This window comes from Rattus rattus, chromosome 3, assembly GCF_011064425.1.
Source record: "Rattus rattus isolate New Zealand chromosome 3, Rrattus_CSIRO_v1, whole genome shotgun sequence".
In the NCBI taxonomy this organism is placed as follows: domain Eukaryota; kingdom Metazoa; phylum Chordata; class Mammalia; order Rodentia; family Muridae; genus Rattus; species Rattus rattus.
This window is the reverse complement of record NC_046156.1, coordinates 54182457-54199274: the sequence shown is the minus strand read 5'-3', so window position 1 is coordinate 54199274 and position 16818 is coordinate 54182457. Positions and strand designations below refer to the sequence as shown.

General features: G+C 41.5%; 1 protein-coding gene across 1 annotated transcript in view; it reads left to right on the top strand.

Moving 5' to 3' along the window:
* Window positions 1-16818, top strand: part of Ptpn22 (protein tyrosine phosphatase non-receptor type 22) — a 48878-nt gene that overhangs the window by 14778 nt on the left and 17282 nt on the right. The window contains exons 2-13 of the mRNA XM_032897593.1: window positions 1400-1508; window positions 1772-1848; window positions 1968-2063; window positions 2476-2514; window positions 3910-3981; window positions 4083-4142; window positions 4850-4992; window positions 5555-5621; window positions 6842-6919; window positions 9926-10012; window positions 13345-13421; window positions 13548-14368. Coding sequence (XP_032753484.1) covers window positions 1400-1508; window positions 1772-1848; window positions 1968-2063; window positions 2476-2514; window positions 3910-3981; window positions 4083-4142; window positions 4850-4992; window positions 5555-5621; window positions 6842-6919; window positions 9926-10012; window positions 13345-13421; window positions 13548-14368 — 1726 coding nt within the window. The remainder of the gene's footprint in view (window positions 1-1399; window positions 1509-1771; window positions 1849-1967; window positions 2064-2475; window positions 2515-3909; window positions 3982-4082; window positions 4143-4849; window positions 4993-5554; window positions 5622-6841; window positions 6920-9925; window positions 10013-13344; window positions 13422-13547; window positions 14369-16818) is intronic.

Genomic DNA, 16818 nt, shown 5'->3' with positions numbered 1-16818 from the left:
GGACTACAAATGATCTGAAGTAAAACGAAAGATGAATGGAATTTAGTAATTTTCCTGTTGACATTGACTAGACCCTATAAGAAAGAGAGTCATACTCTGGTGTCTATTCCCTGGGTGGAGCACATAACTCACTTTTAGACATCATTTGGTTTCTTGAATATTTAGCAGTTTCAGATGTAGGCTTTTTTTTTACTGTGATTCAGCTGCAGTGTGAGCTTCACTTCTCCAGACAAGTAGCCAAAGAGAAATTACCATAGCATTTCTGACCTCGCATTTAGGTCTATAAATGGGAATAACTTTAAGGAACAATTAAGGATTCTTGTCCAATAACATTAAGACAGCCCCTGCCCATCTCAGATCATATTCTATCTAAAGAATATGATTCTGTTTAGATTATTACTTGCTGGAATGGAACGGTGGGCTTAAGGTTTGAGTCAAAAATGCTTTGGAACTGAAATCTCTGAGTTTTTTTGACAGTTATAAACAGAGTCTGTCTAACTTAAGCTCCATTTCTACTTAGAAAACAAATGATCTGAAGTAAAACGAAAGATGAATGGAATTTAGTAATTTTCCTGTTGACATTGACTAGACCCTATAAGAAAGAGAGTCATACTCTGGTGTCTATTCCCTGGGTGGAGCACATAACTCACTTTTAGACATCATTTGGTTTCTTGAATATTTAGCAGTTTCAGATGTAGGCTTTTTTTTTACTGTGATTCAGCTGCAGTGTGAGCTTCACTTCTCCAAAGTCACTGAACTGTGTCATCATTGTTTCCTGTCCTGGAAGCAGTTAGCTCCGGAGGGCGCTGCAAGGGATGAGGTGGAATGTGTGAAAAACGAATGGCTTCTAGCTCCTTCCATGTGTGCACGTGTGCCTCTCCCTGTATGTGGTGCGCATGTGTATTTGGTTGTGCACACAAATTTATGGAGGCCATAGGGCAACCTCGGATGTCTTTCCTCAAGAGTCATCTACCTTGTTTTGTGATCAGGGGCTTGCCAATTAGGCTAAGCTGGCTGGCCTATCAGGAATCCACCTGCCTCTAGCTCCCAGCACTGGCATTGCAAGTTTGAGCCACTACACCTGGCTTGCATGCATGCATGCATGCATTCATTCATTCATTCATTCATTCATTCGTTTGTTTATTTATTTATGTCTTTGAGGGTCTTTCTATGTTTCTCTGCCTGGCACAGAACTCACTATGTAGACCAGACTGGCTCAGACTTGTAAAGAGTCTGCCTATGTCTGCTAAATGCATGTGCCACTATTCCTAGCCCACACATGGCTTTTATGTGGGTTCTGGGAATCAAACTCAGGTGCTCCTGCTTTCAAGTGAGCTATTTTTTCCCCAAATCTCTTACCTGTTTCTTTGGAAAAATTATTCTTGGAATTGTATTACAGAAGCTGAAAAGGCAATCTACCAAGTACAAGGCAGACAAAATATATCCTACAACCGTGGCTCAGAGGCCCAAGAATATCAAGAAAAACAGATACAAGGATATTTTGCCCTGTAAGTTCCATTTCCTCCTGGAAACTTGTACTTCCTCCTAGTTTTACCTCTTCTCCTCCACTTCTTAACCAAGTACTTGCTCTTAATCTTGGGATACTGCACTGACAAATTAATTTTACTATTTATGATCATAAAAAAATCATTCATTAATTCGATTACTTGTTCACATATCAAATACTTGTAACAGCCACTTTTCTTGAGACCCGACTCACCTCTCTATGTAAGACTTCTCAGTCACACCATCTCCTTCTCTCGTGTTCTAGATGATCACAGCCTGGTAGAGCTGTCTCTGTTAACGTCTGATGAGGACTCCAGTTACATCAATGCCAGCTTTATTAAGGTAGACTGAGGGAGTAAACGACCCTGTGTCCTCCTGAGCACCTGAAATGGGGATGGGGAGGAGACTAGGGAGAATAGAGTACTGTCTGCAGGCACTCAGGTGATTTCTCTTCCCTTTAGGGTGTCTATGGGCCCAGGGCTTATATTGCCACTCAGGGTCCTTTATCTACAACTCTCCTGGACTTCTGGAGGATGATCTGGGAATACCGTGTCTTGGTGAGTGTGTAATTGCTTCTGTCACTTCAGTAGAGAAGATGGGATGCCAGGGAGAAGCCGAGCAGGTTTCCCAGCTGTTAAAAGCAGCTCTTTTCTGTGGACTTGATGAAATTTCAGAGCGTAGGTATCTTTTATCAATTTTACAATGAACTCTTGTTCACGTGAATGAGAGCTGGCACCGTGACAGGCTCTCTTGGTTGTAAGAATTGAGCTGACTAGAGACCAGGGAAGCGGGGACAAAAGAAGGAAGAGTAAGAGCGGTTTGGTTTTTAAGTCCTTGGGGTTCCTTCTTCGGTTAAAAAGGCAAAGCCAGCAGGGAAACAATGCTAAATGCTTTCTGGCTCTGGGACCCATGCAGGGCTGTCCTCTCCAGCTCCGCACACACACTTACGTTTCTGTGTCCTGCCTCCAGGTCATCGTCATGGCATGTATGGAGTTCGAAATGGGAAAGGTGAGTTGCTGCCCAGTACTGGTTGACCTAAAGAAAAAGGGGGAAAAGGGTGGTCTTGCTGCGGGAGACAGAGGGCATTTTTGTGACAGAATTTTGCTTATGTGTATCTGGGAAAAACCATACCACATGATCCACAAGAGGTTTCATGTCTGAGAATCCCTTTTATCCATTTTTCCTCATAGCTCCTGTTAAAGAAAGGAAGGGAGAAAAGAGTACCATTTCCTTTCTGATAATCAGATGCTGGGCTACACTACCACATGTAGCCGTCGAGTCTCTGCATGGTGAAAGGAGTCAATAGTTTTATTTTAATTAGTTAAACTGCATTGCTGTTTTAAAAATGAACCTTCACTTCAGCTATTGAAAACTTTCTTTTGTGATGGAGAGATGGCTCAGTGTTTAAGAGCACTGACTGTTCTTCCAGAGGTCCTGAGTTCAAATCCCAGCAACCACATGGTGGCTCACAACCATCTGTAATGATGTCCTCTTCTGAAGACAGCTACAGTGTATTTATATATAATAAATAAATAAATCTTTTAAAAAAGAGAAAACTTTATTTTGGGGTATGTGAAATTTTTTCAAATATTAACTTGATTTACTATAAATAAAAATGTTTCCTGTGAAAATTTAGTATTCTACTTAAGGTGTGTTATATATATAAAATATACAAAGGATTTTAATTTTTATTAAAATAACAGGGCAAGCAAATATATACTATTATTGTACACTGGATCATATGTTAACTATTTTGGTATATTGGGCTAAAATAAATTTCACCTGTATTCATTTTTAAATGTGATATTTAAACCTAAACATGTGACTGCATTGCTGTTTTAATCTAGTGCTGCTATTCCAAGTTGGGAATTCTAGTCACAATCGAGGGAATCTGGCACTTAGCTGGTGCAGCTGTTTTAGTCAACGATTTCAATTTTCTTTCTTTCTTCCCCCCCCCTCCTCCTCCTCCTCCTCCTCCTCCTCCTTCTTCCTCCCTCCTCCTCCCCTCTCCTTCCTCCTCCTCCTTCTTCTTCTCCCTCCCTCCTCCTCCTCCTCCTCCTTCCTCCTCCTCCTCCCTCCTCCTCTTCCTCCTCCTCTTTTCCTTCCTCCTCCTCCTCCTCCTCCTCCTCCTCCTCCCTCCTGAGACGCCTTGAAAATAGGTCAACAGTGGCTGTCTACTTTTTCAGGCTCTAGGAAGTCTGTAATTCAGACATCCTTTAATGTCTGTCTTTTATCCTTTGGAGATTCCCTATCATGTTGTTGGAGCTGAAGTCCAAGGTGGTTATCTGTGCCTAGCCTAAGATGAAGAACACAGAGCTGCTCTGAATGAGGGAGTGGGTTTCATTTTGTAGGAGGGATTAAACTATGTGGTGGGAAACCATTACCTTCTCTTTTATGCAACAGAAAAAGTGTGAGCGTTATTGGGCTGAGCCAGGAGAAACACAGCTGCAATTTGGCCCCTTTTCTATATCCTGTGTGAGTATGATGTGTTTCTATTATGGCTAAGCAAGGCCTCCGGGATCTACTTTTTAGAAAGCATGCCTTTGAAATTGCTAATAATTTAATTTTCTCCTTAGGAAACTGAGAAAAAGAAATCTGATTATAAAATCAGGACTCTGAAAGCCAAGTTCAATAGTGTAAGTATAGAGCAGGAATAATAAATCAAAGAGATGAGATGAGAGAGAGAGAAAGAGAGAGAGAGAGATTCAGGCTGGACATGGAGTGATGGGGAGCAGAACTGTGTGTGTGTGTGTGTGTGTGTGTGAGAGAGAGAGAGAGAGAGAGAGAGAGAGAGAGAGAGAGAGAGAGAGAGAGGGGGAGACCAGGACTCAGGCTGTGGTATGGGGTGTGAGAGGGACATGGGGGGTAGGGCCCTTTGACGCCTTTGAGTAGGTCTTCATACTCATAATAGACTCTGCCCCTAATCTGTTTCACACTGTGGCACATAAAAATTGATATTGGTAATATGAATAAAGGTTATATGAACAGTGGTTAGACTCTAAGGACCAACTTGGTGCCTTAGACTCTCTCTCTACTCTGCCTTGCAAAAAGGCAAGGGGATTCAACATATCAACATGTCTGAGACCTACTTGGGATACTCTAATTTGAGGGAGATTTGGTTGGCTATGGCCATGTCTACCTCCTTTTGTGTGGGTGGGGTTGTTAGGGATAAGACAATGGAAAACATCCTCATATTTCATAAGGCTTGAGAGCTATATAGAGGAAAGCAGAAAAAAACTAAAAAGGTTATAGGTAGTGCTTAGTCAGATTATTATTTTGGGAGAATGAGGTAGAATCCTAACCTCAAGTTCTTCTCTTATTCTCGTTAATTTTTTTAAAATAGGAAACTCGAATTGTTTACCAGTTTCATTATAAGAATTGGCCGGACCATGATGTGCCTTCCTCTATAGACCCTATCCTTCAACTCATCTGGGATATGCGGTGTTACCAAGAAGACGACTGCGTTCCTCTATGCATTCATTGCAGGTGAGGTGCAGGGAACGAGCCTTTACCAAGAACAAACAACCACCGCAACAGCAAAAACGGAAAACAGTAGAGGTTCTGGCTGAGAGGCAATTCAAAGAGAAAGTCAAGAGTTGAAACAATCTATTATAAATCCAACTGGTACATTAAATTAATACCTTTACATTGTTATTGTGTGTTTGTGTGCACATATGTGCACCCATGTGCATGCGTCACAGCTTACATGTGGGGATGTAAACAAACTTTGGGGAGGTTGTCTCCTTCCACATGTGGGTTCTGGAGCTTGAACTGGGATCTTCAGGTAAAGGCACCATGAGTTATTACTCGCTGAGACATTTGCTGGCCCTAAACTTTCTCTTAAGTTACTTATGAGCATTCGTTCTGGAAACTCTGCTGAGAGGCTGCCAATACCTGTCTAAGGTCCACCATGGCATGACAGAACAGGTTCTAGGATGTGGTAGGATAGGAAGTTTCATTTTCTCCCTCTTTAAATCTGCTATGGGATTTCCAACCATCGTCCGTTATCTCTGTCAGCAAGTATACATGCTGTGATCTCCCATTTCAGTGCCGGCTGCGGAAGGACGGGGGTCATTTGTGCTGTCGATTATACATGGATGTTGCTGAAAGATGGGGTGAGTTTCCCAGCAAGCACTTCACATTTTCTTACTGCCTGTATCGGGGTTGCAGAAGTTCCACTTTTCGGAACATCTTCACAACTCATTTTCTCTTATGAAGTGAGTCACTTGTAAATCTACCCTGTCATAGAGTTGGGTTAGTTCCTCACTTGTTCTTAAAGTGTGGTCCCCGGGGGAGCAGGAGAAAGGGGACAGAGCAGGAGCAAAAAAGCAAGAGAGAGGGGAGTTTTTGTCTATTAGGAAATGAGAAATTTAAAATATGGGCTTTTAATTTTCTAAATTATTTTATTTTCTAAAACCTCAGATAACATCTATTAAGCCTGGTCTGACATTTGATCACCCCATGTAAAATCGTTCTGAATTACACCGATCAGCCTTTTCTAAGACAACACCAGCTTCTAAATCAGTGGTTCTCAACCTGTGGGACCTGTCTGGGGGTCTAGTGACCCTTACATGGGGTTCATCTAAAACCACAAGAAAGCCCAAATATTACAATGCTAACCACAAAATTACAGTTTTGAAGTAGCAATGAAAATTATTTTATGGTTGGGGTCACTACAACATGAGGAACTGTATTAAAGGGTCACAGCATTAGGAAGGTTGAAAACCACTGCTCTAAATCACGGTGAAAATTATAAGTAACTGTATTCATCTTCAAAATGTGTTCTTGGGGCCAGAGATTAAGAGGTTAAGATCACTTGCTGCCCTTGCAGACATTTGGTTCCCAGTACCCACATATCAGTTTACAATCATCAATAACTCCGGGAAAGGGGGTCCAATGTCCTCTTCTATCCTTGTGGGTATAGGCACTAAAGTGGTGCATATATACGCAAACATTCATACACATAAAATAAAACATATTTCGCAGTGCATTCTTGGGACTAGGAATATAGTTCAGTTGGTAGAATGGTTGGATAACAAAGCACCAAGCTTTACGTTGGATCCGTCTACGTAAATCTGGAAAATGGGTACAGTGGCAGATACCTGTAATCCTTGCATTTGGAAAATGGAGGAAGTTGAAAGTCATCCTTGGCTACATAGCAAGTTTAAGGCTACCTTGGTCTATGTGAACTGCTGTCAGAAAGAAAGTACAGAGAGGGAGGGAAGGAGGGAGTGAGGAAAACATTCTTTAGTAGAAGAGGAGGTAGGAATATAAGACTATGAGAAAGTGATTTGTTAGCAAAAAGATAAAAAACAATTTCTCTTTGGCTTGGCAGATAATTCCTAGGAACTTCAGTGTTTTTAATTTGATTCAGGAAATGCGAACACAGAGGCCTTCGCTAGTTCAAACTCAGGTACAGACTGTGGGGAATGGATGAAAGTGAGTGTCTGAGTCTTGCTGTGTGTCTGTGTTTATGGTGAGACATCCACAAGCTCATGAGTAAGACTAATTTACTATGTGTTTTTCTCTAACTCTGAATATCCCAGTGTTTTTCCTGGAGCCCTTGTCCTGGGTCAGATTATTTTCATCCCTCGTAGTTTGCTGTCTATAATACTATTTCTTGCTTACAAAGGAAATTGAAAAAAATCCAATGAATTTGACTCATTTGAAAGAACTAACTAATGTCATAAGTTAACTTGAAATTTTGTAGTTATGAATCCTTCTCTGAAGCCAGAGAAAATCAGTGATGTGTAATTTCTACTTCAAGGGGTAATTTAATTCCTGTTAGGAAGTAGGGAAAACTGAAGTCAGAACAATCATATGCCTTGTATGGAGGTGGCTACTTGTTATCAGTTCCCTACAGTGCCCTGACTTCAGGCATGCTCTAAAAACATAACTACAACTAGCCCATAGTATGTCTACTGCCTTTGAACCCACCCTGATTGACCACACTTGTTCATTGCACTAGGGATATTCTTCCTTTTTCTTCTAAGCCCAAATCTCTCATTGCCTATAATATTACTTTCACACACATTTATTCTCTAGTAATTTCCCTCAAATGTATACATTTATATATCTTTAGTGTGGAACTTAATTTATCCACTCACCCATTCAGTTTTTTATTGATATAATTTATCCACTCACCCATTCAGTTTTTTATTGATATTATATGCAAGGTATTTTGTGTATTTTTTAAAAGAATTATACTTAAGTAGAAAGATCCTGAAGTGCTTCAAATCCCTTAGAAATGAACTTGCACATAAGTTTAGAGATAAAGCAGTTCACAGTGGCAGTTCTGATATTTTAATGTTCAAGTTGTGAACGAAGGGAAAAACTGAAGAGCTATTAATACAAAAGCATCTGTTTGGCCCACACAGGTTTTCCATGAATAGGTTGTGGAAAAAATAATTTTTCATAAATTGTCTGTAGGTGCTTTCTTTATTCAACCTATGAGGGGAAAGTTTATGTGAAGTAGAAGCTTTAGCTGGCTTGGAAGGAAGGCAGTGCTTACAAATACACAGACACAGCAGTGAGCACACAACCTTGCTGTATGAACTCAGTGTTAAATTCATAGATGATGCCCCATTTCAGAAAATCCCATCTCTCTGGCCTAGTTTTAGGAATTTGAAAGTAACTGGAGAAGCTTTCCAATTTAGCATTGTTATTTGACTAGGGAAATGAATCTGATAGTTACAGCTGATTCTTCCACACTGCAAAATGACAGTGTCTTCCTGATTGAGTCCCATTCTCATTTGTCATCTCTGTGTCTGTCTGTCTGCCTGCCTGCCTGTCTGTCTGTCTGTCTCTCTCTCTCTCTCTCTGAAAAGGTCTGACTTTCTTTTTTTAATAATATATTTATTTTATATATGTGAGTACACTGTCACCATCACTACACTCAGAAGAGGGCATCAGAACCCATTACAACCCAGGTGGGTTGAACTCAGGACCTCTGGAAGAGCAGCCAGTGCTCTTAACATCTGGGCCATCTCTCCAGCCCAAGGTCTGGCTTTCTTTTTTTTTTTTTTTTTTTTTTTTTTTTTTTTTTTTTTTTTTTTTTTTTTTTGTTTTTTTTTTTTTGGGGTTGGGGCCCAACCCCGGGGCTTTCGCTTCCTAGGCAAGCGCTCACCGCTGAGCTAAATATCCAACCCAAGGTCTGGCTTTCATACCCCCCATCTGGTTTAGAATTTACCATTGAGGATTAGGCTGGCCTTGAAGTTGCAGCAATCCTCCTGCCTCAGCTTCCTGAGTGCTGGGATTATAGAAGTAAACCACAATGGCTGGTTACTTTTTATGTCTTTTTTTTTTTTTTTTAATTATAGCATTCTAAGACTATGCTGGGTGATATAGATGCTGTTTGGTCTCTGGCTAAAATATCTTTGAAACGTGCTTATTTAAATAGGGTTGTAAAGTCTCAGAGGGAGTGCTTCAGGAAAAAGAAAGGCCAAAATGAAGTATAAAAGGCCATAAGCCTTGTAACACATGGTAAGAGTAGATGTCTCATTTCTTTGCATTGAATCCTTTTGTAACCATCAAGGTTTACTTTTCTTTTGTATCTTTGCTACTACAAAGTTTCAGCAACTTGATCTGAATACATTAAACCAAGTCCGCCAATTCAGTTTTTAAGTCACATGCCAGGAAGTACTTCTGCAAGGCCTGGACAAAGTGAATGCAAACAGGTGTGAGAGCCTCCCTCCAGGAGTTGGGGATTTAGCTCAGTGGTAGAGTGCTTGCCTAGCAAGCACAAGGCCCTGGGTTCGGCCCCCAGCTCCGGGGGGAAAAAAAAAAAAAAAAAAAAAAGAGCCTCCCTCCTTCGTCCAGCAATTGTGAAGGCCAAGTGAGAGAATACACATTGAGTTCATATTCCAGCCACTACCTGATGACTTTTCCATAAACACAGGTGATTTACTAAAAATGCACCTAGGATAACATATACATTTAAAAATGCTAGCAAAGAAACCCGAGAGGTGAAAGGTAAGTTAAAAAGTAGAGTTAGCACTTGAGCGAGGCGTGGCATCAAATGCTGTGAGGTAGCTACGGTAATGTAAAGTCTTCTCACAGCCTAGAAGTATAGACAAATCCACCACAGGCCACAGGGCATAAAACACTGATCCTGAGTGTAGTGGTGTATGTTGATGGATGTTCCTGTTTTGAAAGAGACTTCTGGGGGCTGGAGAGATGGCTCAGTGGTTAAGAGCACTGACTGCTCTTCCAGAGGTCCTGAGTTCAATTCCCAGCAACCACATGGTGGCTCACAACCATCTGTAATGAGACCTGATGCCCTCTTCTGGTTTGTCTGAAACAGCTACAGTGTACTCACATAAATAATAAATAAATAAATCTTTTAAAAAAAGAAAGAGACTTCTGTAAGTCATCTGATGTTTTGATTTTCTTCGTTTGCTGGGCTTGTGACACTCTGCAGGAACAGTACGAACTGGTCTACAGCGCTGTGTTGGAACTGTTTAAGAGGCACGTGGACATTATCTCTGATGATCACCGTGAAAGAGAGGTAACGTTTACATTACATATCAGATCATTTGCCAGATTTATGTATAGTCACAGTTGAATTGGAATGTCAAGCCCTGCCTCAAAGAACAAAAAAAAAAAAAAAACCCACAAAATTTAATACATTGTGAGTTCAGTGCCAGCCTGGTATACAGAGTGAGTGCCAGGACAGCCAAAGCTACAGAGAGACCCTGTCTCAAAAATCAAAATATATATAGCGCATTGTGACGTCTTAAGGTAAGTATACGCGTGCACTAGTCAAGATCATTAACATATTCATTATTTTATTTACTTATAATTTAAGACCTATATTCTATACAGTTTGTAATACGTAATACGTCATTATTAACTGGGGCCCTTGTGTTTTATTGTAAAGCTCCGGAATTTACTCTTTTTATCTAGTTGAAGTTTTGACTCTGATCAACAGAGTCCCAGAACTTCCATCTTCTCACTCCCTGATCTCTACCACTGTACCCTATGCTTCTATGTGTTTCACTCACTTAGCTTAGCACAGTGTCCTCCAGGTTCATCCATGCTGTCAAACATAACAAAATGTCGCTTTTAAATGATACTCTGAATTGAGCATAGAGCCTTGTGAGTGCTGGATAGTTGCTTTAGCACTGAGATGCATCACCAGCTCTATCTTTCAACTTCTAAGTTCTGAGACAGGGTTTTGTTAAGTTGTCCAGATTGGCCTTGAACTGAAGCTCCTAAGCTGAAATTACAAGCCTGTATCACCATGCCTGGCCCTGTGTATGTGCATGCCTAGCACTGTGTGTGTGTGTGTGTGTGTGTGTGTGTGTGTGTGTGTGTGTGTGTGTGTGTGACTGTGCCTGGCATTGTGTGTGTGTGTGCATGCCTGGCACTGTATGTGTGTGTGCATACCTGGCACGGCTGTGTGTGTGTTGTGTGTTGTGTGTGTGTGTGTGTGTGTGTGTGTGTGTGTGTTCATGCCTGGCACTGTGTGCGTGTATGTGACCATGCCTGGCACTGTGTGTGCAGGCTTGGCTGTGTGTGTGTGTGTGTGTGTGTGTGTGTGTGTGTGTAGGTATGCGTGTGACCATACCTGGCACTGTGTCTATGTATATGTGTAATAGGTGTGCACATGTGCGTGTGCACTCACCACTGGAGATGCACACAGTGGGGAGAGGTTAACATCAGGGTGTTTTCTTTTTTTTTTAAGATTTTATTTATTCATTTTATATATGATAAGTACACTGTCACTGTCTTCAGACACACCAGAAGAGGGCATCAGACCTTGTTACAGATGGTTGTGAGCCACCATGTGGTTGCTGGGATTTGAACTCATGACCTCTGGAAGAGCAGTCAGTGCTCTTAACCGCTGAGCCATCTCTCCAGCCCACAGGGTGTTTTCTTTAATCACTTTTCCACAATATGTTTCTGAGATGCGTGACTCACTGATTAGAGCTCTTTATTGACTAGCCAGCAAGCCCTGTCTTCCCTGGATATGTTATCTGTTCTTATCTTCAGTACTGGGATTGTAGGTCTATCTTACTTAGCTCTTACTTAGTAATGGGCTTTCTGGGGGTCTAAACAGAGGCTCTCTCCCAGGCCAATATTCCTTTCTTTTTAAAGGGAGAAATAATATTCCACTGTGAATACATGCTACATTTTCTGTACCCATCCATCTCTGGATGGACACCAAGGGTGACTCTATAATTTGTTCATTGTGAATAATGCCACAGTAAACACGAGTATACTACATTAATCTCATTTCCCCTGTAAATGCCAGGAGCTGACTGATGAATTTTATGGTAGTTCCGTTTTTCACTTTTTGAGGGACCACCTTACTGATTTGTCTCCTATATTCTTACTAACATTGATCTGTTGCTTGCCAACAACTATCTACTGCCCTCACCTCGGTCCTGGGGATGGAGCCGAGGCAGGGACTCTTTAGTTTCCATTATTGATTCAATCGCCTTACTAGTTAAATTTCTATTTAGCTTTACTATTTGGTCCTTAACCAATTTTCGTGTCATGAGTTCCTCCAAGATCTCAACCCTTCTATCCAGGCTGTCCAGTGTGATAGTCTGCAATACATACGGTACCTCTGTGCGGTCGTTTATGTGTCTTAACACCTTGTTTCCACAGATTAGTAGTATCCACATTTTCGTCTTGTGTGTGAATGTGCATGTGTAGACGGGTGAGTGTGTGAATGTATATAAGCACATGTATGCATGTGGAGGTCAGAGGTCAACTTCGGGGGTCAATCCTCAGGAGCCATAAACCTGAGGTCACCAAGTAGGCTAGGCTGGCTACCAGGAGCCCAAGGCTCTCCACCTCTCCTAGCTCTGGGGCCTCAGGTGTGTTATGCCCTGCCAGGTGTGTTTCTTTGTTTGCTTACTGAGGAGCATATTCTGGGTATTGAGCTTAAGTACTTTACCAAATATACTATTTATCCAGTGCCTACATTTTTACATTTGATTAATAATTTGAACTTTTTCCTCAGCGTAGCTAAAGCCTAATCAATTGTGTTGATCTTTTGAATTTGTTCACTTTATCCATTTTTCCTATTCTCTATGTCATTTATCTCTGCTTTAATCTTTAACATTCCCTTGTTGTTGCTAAATCTGAGATTGATTTAGTCTCCCTCCCTCCATCTAGTTCCTTAAAATGTAAAGTTATACTGTTCACTTGGGATTTTTCTTTGTAAAACAAATATGTCATTTATTTTATGTCAGCTCATACGAGCTAAGTAAACACTGGTTTATATTTAATACTATATTTTCATTAATTCTTTAAGATTTATTACAATGTATTTTGATCATTTTGCCCTGACTTCTCCCCCTAATTCTTCCCAGAACTACCACCCATCTCTCTACCCTGTCCTAACACTTCGCGTCCTCTTCTTAAAAAACAACCCACAACTTTAATTTGTGCTGCTCATATACTCATGGGTGTGGGGCCAACCATTGGAGTAAGGTTGACCTACCAGGGGCCACACCCTTAATAAAGCCCTGACTCTCCCTTCCCCAGAAGCCATCAACTGTCATAAGAGTGGGTATTGTGGAGCCCACCCCCATCTATGTGTGAGTGTCGGCTGGCTTGGTTTTATGGAGGTCTTGTATAGGCAAGAGTTCTGCTTGATTTCATGAAGGAAGTCGTCTTGTCATGTCCAGAATACAGTTTCAGTCCACTCTTCCCTGATCTTTCTGTTTCCTTATCCATGACAGTCTTTGTGTCTTGTGGGAGATAGGGGACAGGGAGGGGACAGGTATTATTTCCCAGTCTTAATATTAAAACATTTCATTGACATTGCTTCATGACAAACAAGACAAAACAAAACAAAACAAAACTCTCACATTTCTTTTGAAGATTCAAGCAGAATGTTCAATTCCTGAACAAAAGCTCACTATAGAAGCTGACTCTTATCCTCTGGATTTTCCAAAAAAGTGAGTAAATTTTGCTTATCTAAATGCTAATTGTCCCTAAAGGTTGTAATCTCATGTTCCAGTTGCTGTGCTACTGGGAGAGACTTCTTTTCCGTTTGGCGTCATCATTCTCTCCTTTTCTTTCAGCGCCGTGAGAGATGCAAAAATGACAAACCAGCAGAGCAAACAGGGGGCGGAAGCGGAGAGCACCGAAGTGTCTTCCTCTGGCCTTAGAACTTCTAAGATAAGTGCCAAGGAAGAGTTGGTTTTGCACTCTAAATCTAGCCCTTCTTTCGACTGTTTAGAGCTAAACTGCGAGTGTAACAAGGCTGTCATAACCAGGAACGGGCAGGCGAGGGCTTCTCTGGTTGTGGGAGAGCCCCTTCAGAAGTATCAAAGTCTGGACTTCGGTTCCATATTGTTTGGATCGTGTCCTAGTGCTCTGCCCATAAACACAGCAAGCAGATGTCACAATTCAAAGGGGCCAGTAAAACGGACCAAATCAACTCCTTTCGAACTGATTCAGCAGAGGAAAACAAACGAGTTAGCTGTGGAAGATGGTTCTTCATGCTTGGAATCTCAGCTGCTCGAGCACGGTCTCATGGAGTTGCAGGCGCAAAAAGTGACCCATGCTTCTTCAGAAGAACTGAATTATTCACTGCCGCGTGCCTGCGAACGCCCGGCATGTGATGCATCTTGTGTACCACAGGACGGCCCCAGTGCTTTGAGAGAGCATTTGTGTATGTCTTTAGCGGAAGATCCTTACTTTTCATCATCCCCTCCAAATAGTGCTGGTTCTAAGATGTCTTTTGATCTGCCTGAGAGACAAGATGGAGCCACTTCTCCTGGTGCTCAGCTGCCAGCCTCTTCTGCAGCCTCCTCTCCTTATAGCAACCCACGGGATTCCTTAATAGAGAGCACTCTAACCAGCTTCCCCCCGCCAATAAACCAAGAGACAGCTATAGAAGGTAAGTTTTTTTAATTTGTTTTGGACCTGCCTAGTTTTCCACTAGATATTTTGGTTTCTTCTCACCTTAGCCTCCTCCTCCTCCTCCTCCTCCTCCTCCTCCTCCTCCTCCTCCTCCTCCTCCTCCTCCTCCTCCCCTCCTCCTCCTTCTCCACTCTTCCTTCTTCCCTTCTCCTCCTCCTTCTCAAAGAAATAAGTTCTGGGAGTGTTTTGGTGATGTACTATCCCCCTAGCCCTTTGTTTCTTCCTCCTCCTCCTTTTCTGTTCTTTCTTCTTTCCTCCTTCTCTCCTCCTCCTTGTTGGAGAAATGAGTTCTGGGAGTGTCTTGGTGATGTACTAAATTGATGGTAACAGTAGTGGAGGCAGTCAGGCCTGGGGACCTATCTGTGCCAACAGAAAGGCTTCAAACATGGCCAATTCTTATTCCAGACTTGTTTATCAAAAGCCCATAATTTACCTTTAACATGCAGAAGGAGATTCCCAAGTACAGAGGACAAACTATCAACAGCACAGTGCGGTCACCCAGAAATATCTGTTACACACTCATTTGCCTGTAATGAGTTGAACACATTGCTAAGCATTGAATTATTTTCCTGTGCGAGTGGGAAGGGTAGGGCTGATTTCCTGCACTTTGCATTGTCTAAGTATATGAGAATGTGTTTAGTATTGTGTGATTTTTTTATCTTTTAACACAACTTTTATATTTATCTCTTATAATTCTAGATTTCTTTTTTACAAATCAAACATACTGTTTTAACTGAGTAGTCAGTAGTAATAGTGAGTGTACTGTTAGAGATTGTTACAAGGTGTTTCTTCATACCGTTTTAACTGAGTAGTCAGTAGTAATAGTGAGTGTACTGTTAGAGATTGTTACAGGGTGTTTCTTCATACTGTTTTAACTGAGTAGTCAGAAGTAATAGTGAGTGTACTGTTAGAGATTGTTACAGGGTGTTTCTGTCTTTGCCTTTTTCTCCTTTTTAGTAAAGTGGATTGAACCTAGTGCCTCATACATGTCGGGCAGCCCTAATAATTTGATGTTGAAGATGAAGGAAGTAGAGGGAAAGCTTAATTCTCTTAGGTATATCGAGAGATACTCCACCAAGAGCATTTACCTAGAAAGTATGGAAACCTGTCACTCTGCAGCATTATTAAATGCAGTTTCGTTTGTCCTTCTTTTTGATGTCATGGGGCTTGAATCCGGCTAACTAGGAAAGAGCTCTGTGACTGAGTTTTAGCCCTAGCCCATGTTTCTTTTCTCTTTTCTTGATTTCGATAAGGTCTCACTACCCAAGCTGCCTCAGATTCCCAGTTGTTGGGATTACTTCTCTCTCTCTCTCTCTCTCTCTCTCTCTCTCTCTCTCTCTCTCTCTCTCTCTCTCTCTCTCTTCTACATACATGTATAGGCCAAATGAAGATCTCACGTGAAGTTCTCTATCGCTCTCTACCTTTCGACTGTATGATGTGGTCTCAGTGAACACAGTTTACCTCTCACTGTCCTACCCCAGGCTGATGATTAGCAAGCTCTTGTCCCCGCCCCTTCTCCTCCAACACTGGATTCTCTCAGACTTTGCATGTGGAGGCTGTGTGTCTGAGCTCAGGCGTTCATCCTCATGCAGCAACATCCTTACCCCATAAGTTGTCTCCTCAGCCCCAAGTGCTTTTGTTTTTTCCTATTTTAGTTTTGTTTTTGGTTTTTCTTTCTTAGACAGGGTCTCATGTAGCCTAGGCTGGCTTCAGATTCTCTACATTAACAAGGATGACTTTGAACTTTTTTTTTTTACTTTGAACTCTTGATGATAAATATGCATTATTAAAATCCAACAAGTTTGATAGATGAAAATTATTTGTTGCAAAAAATATTTTATCTGGCTCTGAGAAGGTTCTTCTTTGACCCAATTCTTTTGCTGTTTAATCATTAAAATTTAAGAGTTTTTTCCTTGTGCGTGTGTGCGCGTGTGTGTGTTTGTATGTGTTTGTGTGTGTGTTTGTGTGTGTGTTTGTGTGTGTGTGTTGTGTGTGTGTGTGTGTGTGTGTGTGTGTGTGTGTGTGTGTGTGTGTGTGTGTGTGTGTGTGTGTGTGTTGTGTGTGTGTGTTGTGTGTGTGTGTGTGTGTGTGTGTGTGTGTGTGTGTGTGTGTGTGTGTGAGGTGACTTGCAGGGGTGAGGTTTCTCGTTCTACCATGTGATTCTGGGGATTTAGCTCAGGTTTTCAGACTTGGAAGCAGCAAGTGCCTTTACCCACTGAGCCCCTTCATCAGCTAATGTTCTCTTTTTATAAACAGCCATATTCTTTAAACTTCTTAGAGCATCAAAATAACCACAGTTATTTTCCTATTGTAGCAAAACTGACACGTCTGCCATCTGGTGGCAGTTTCTTATAATGGCATGTAAAATGTTCACAAATTCTGGGTATTACTAGATGTAAAACCCTGCCCTAGATCTCTAGTCCACCT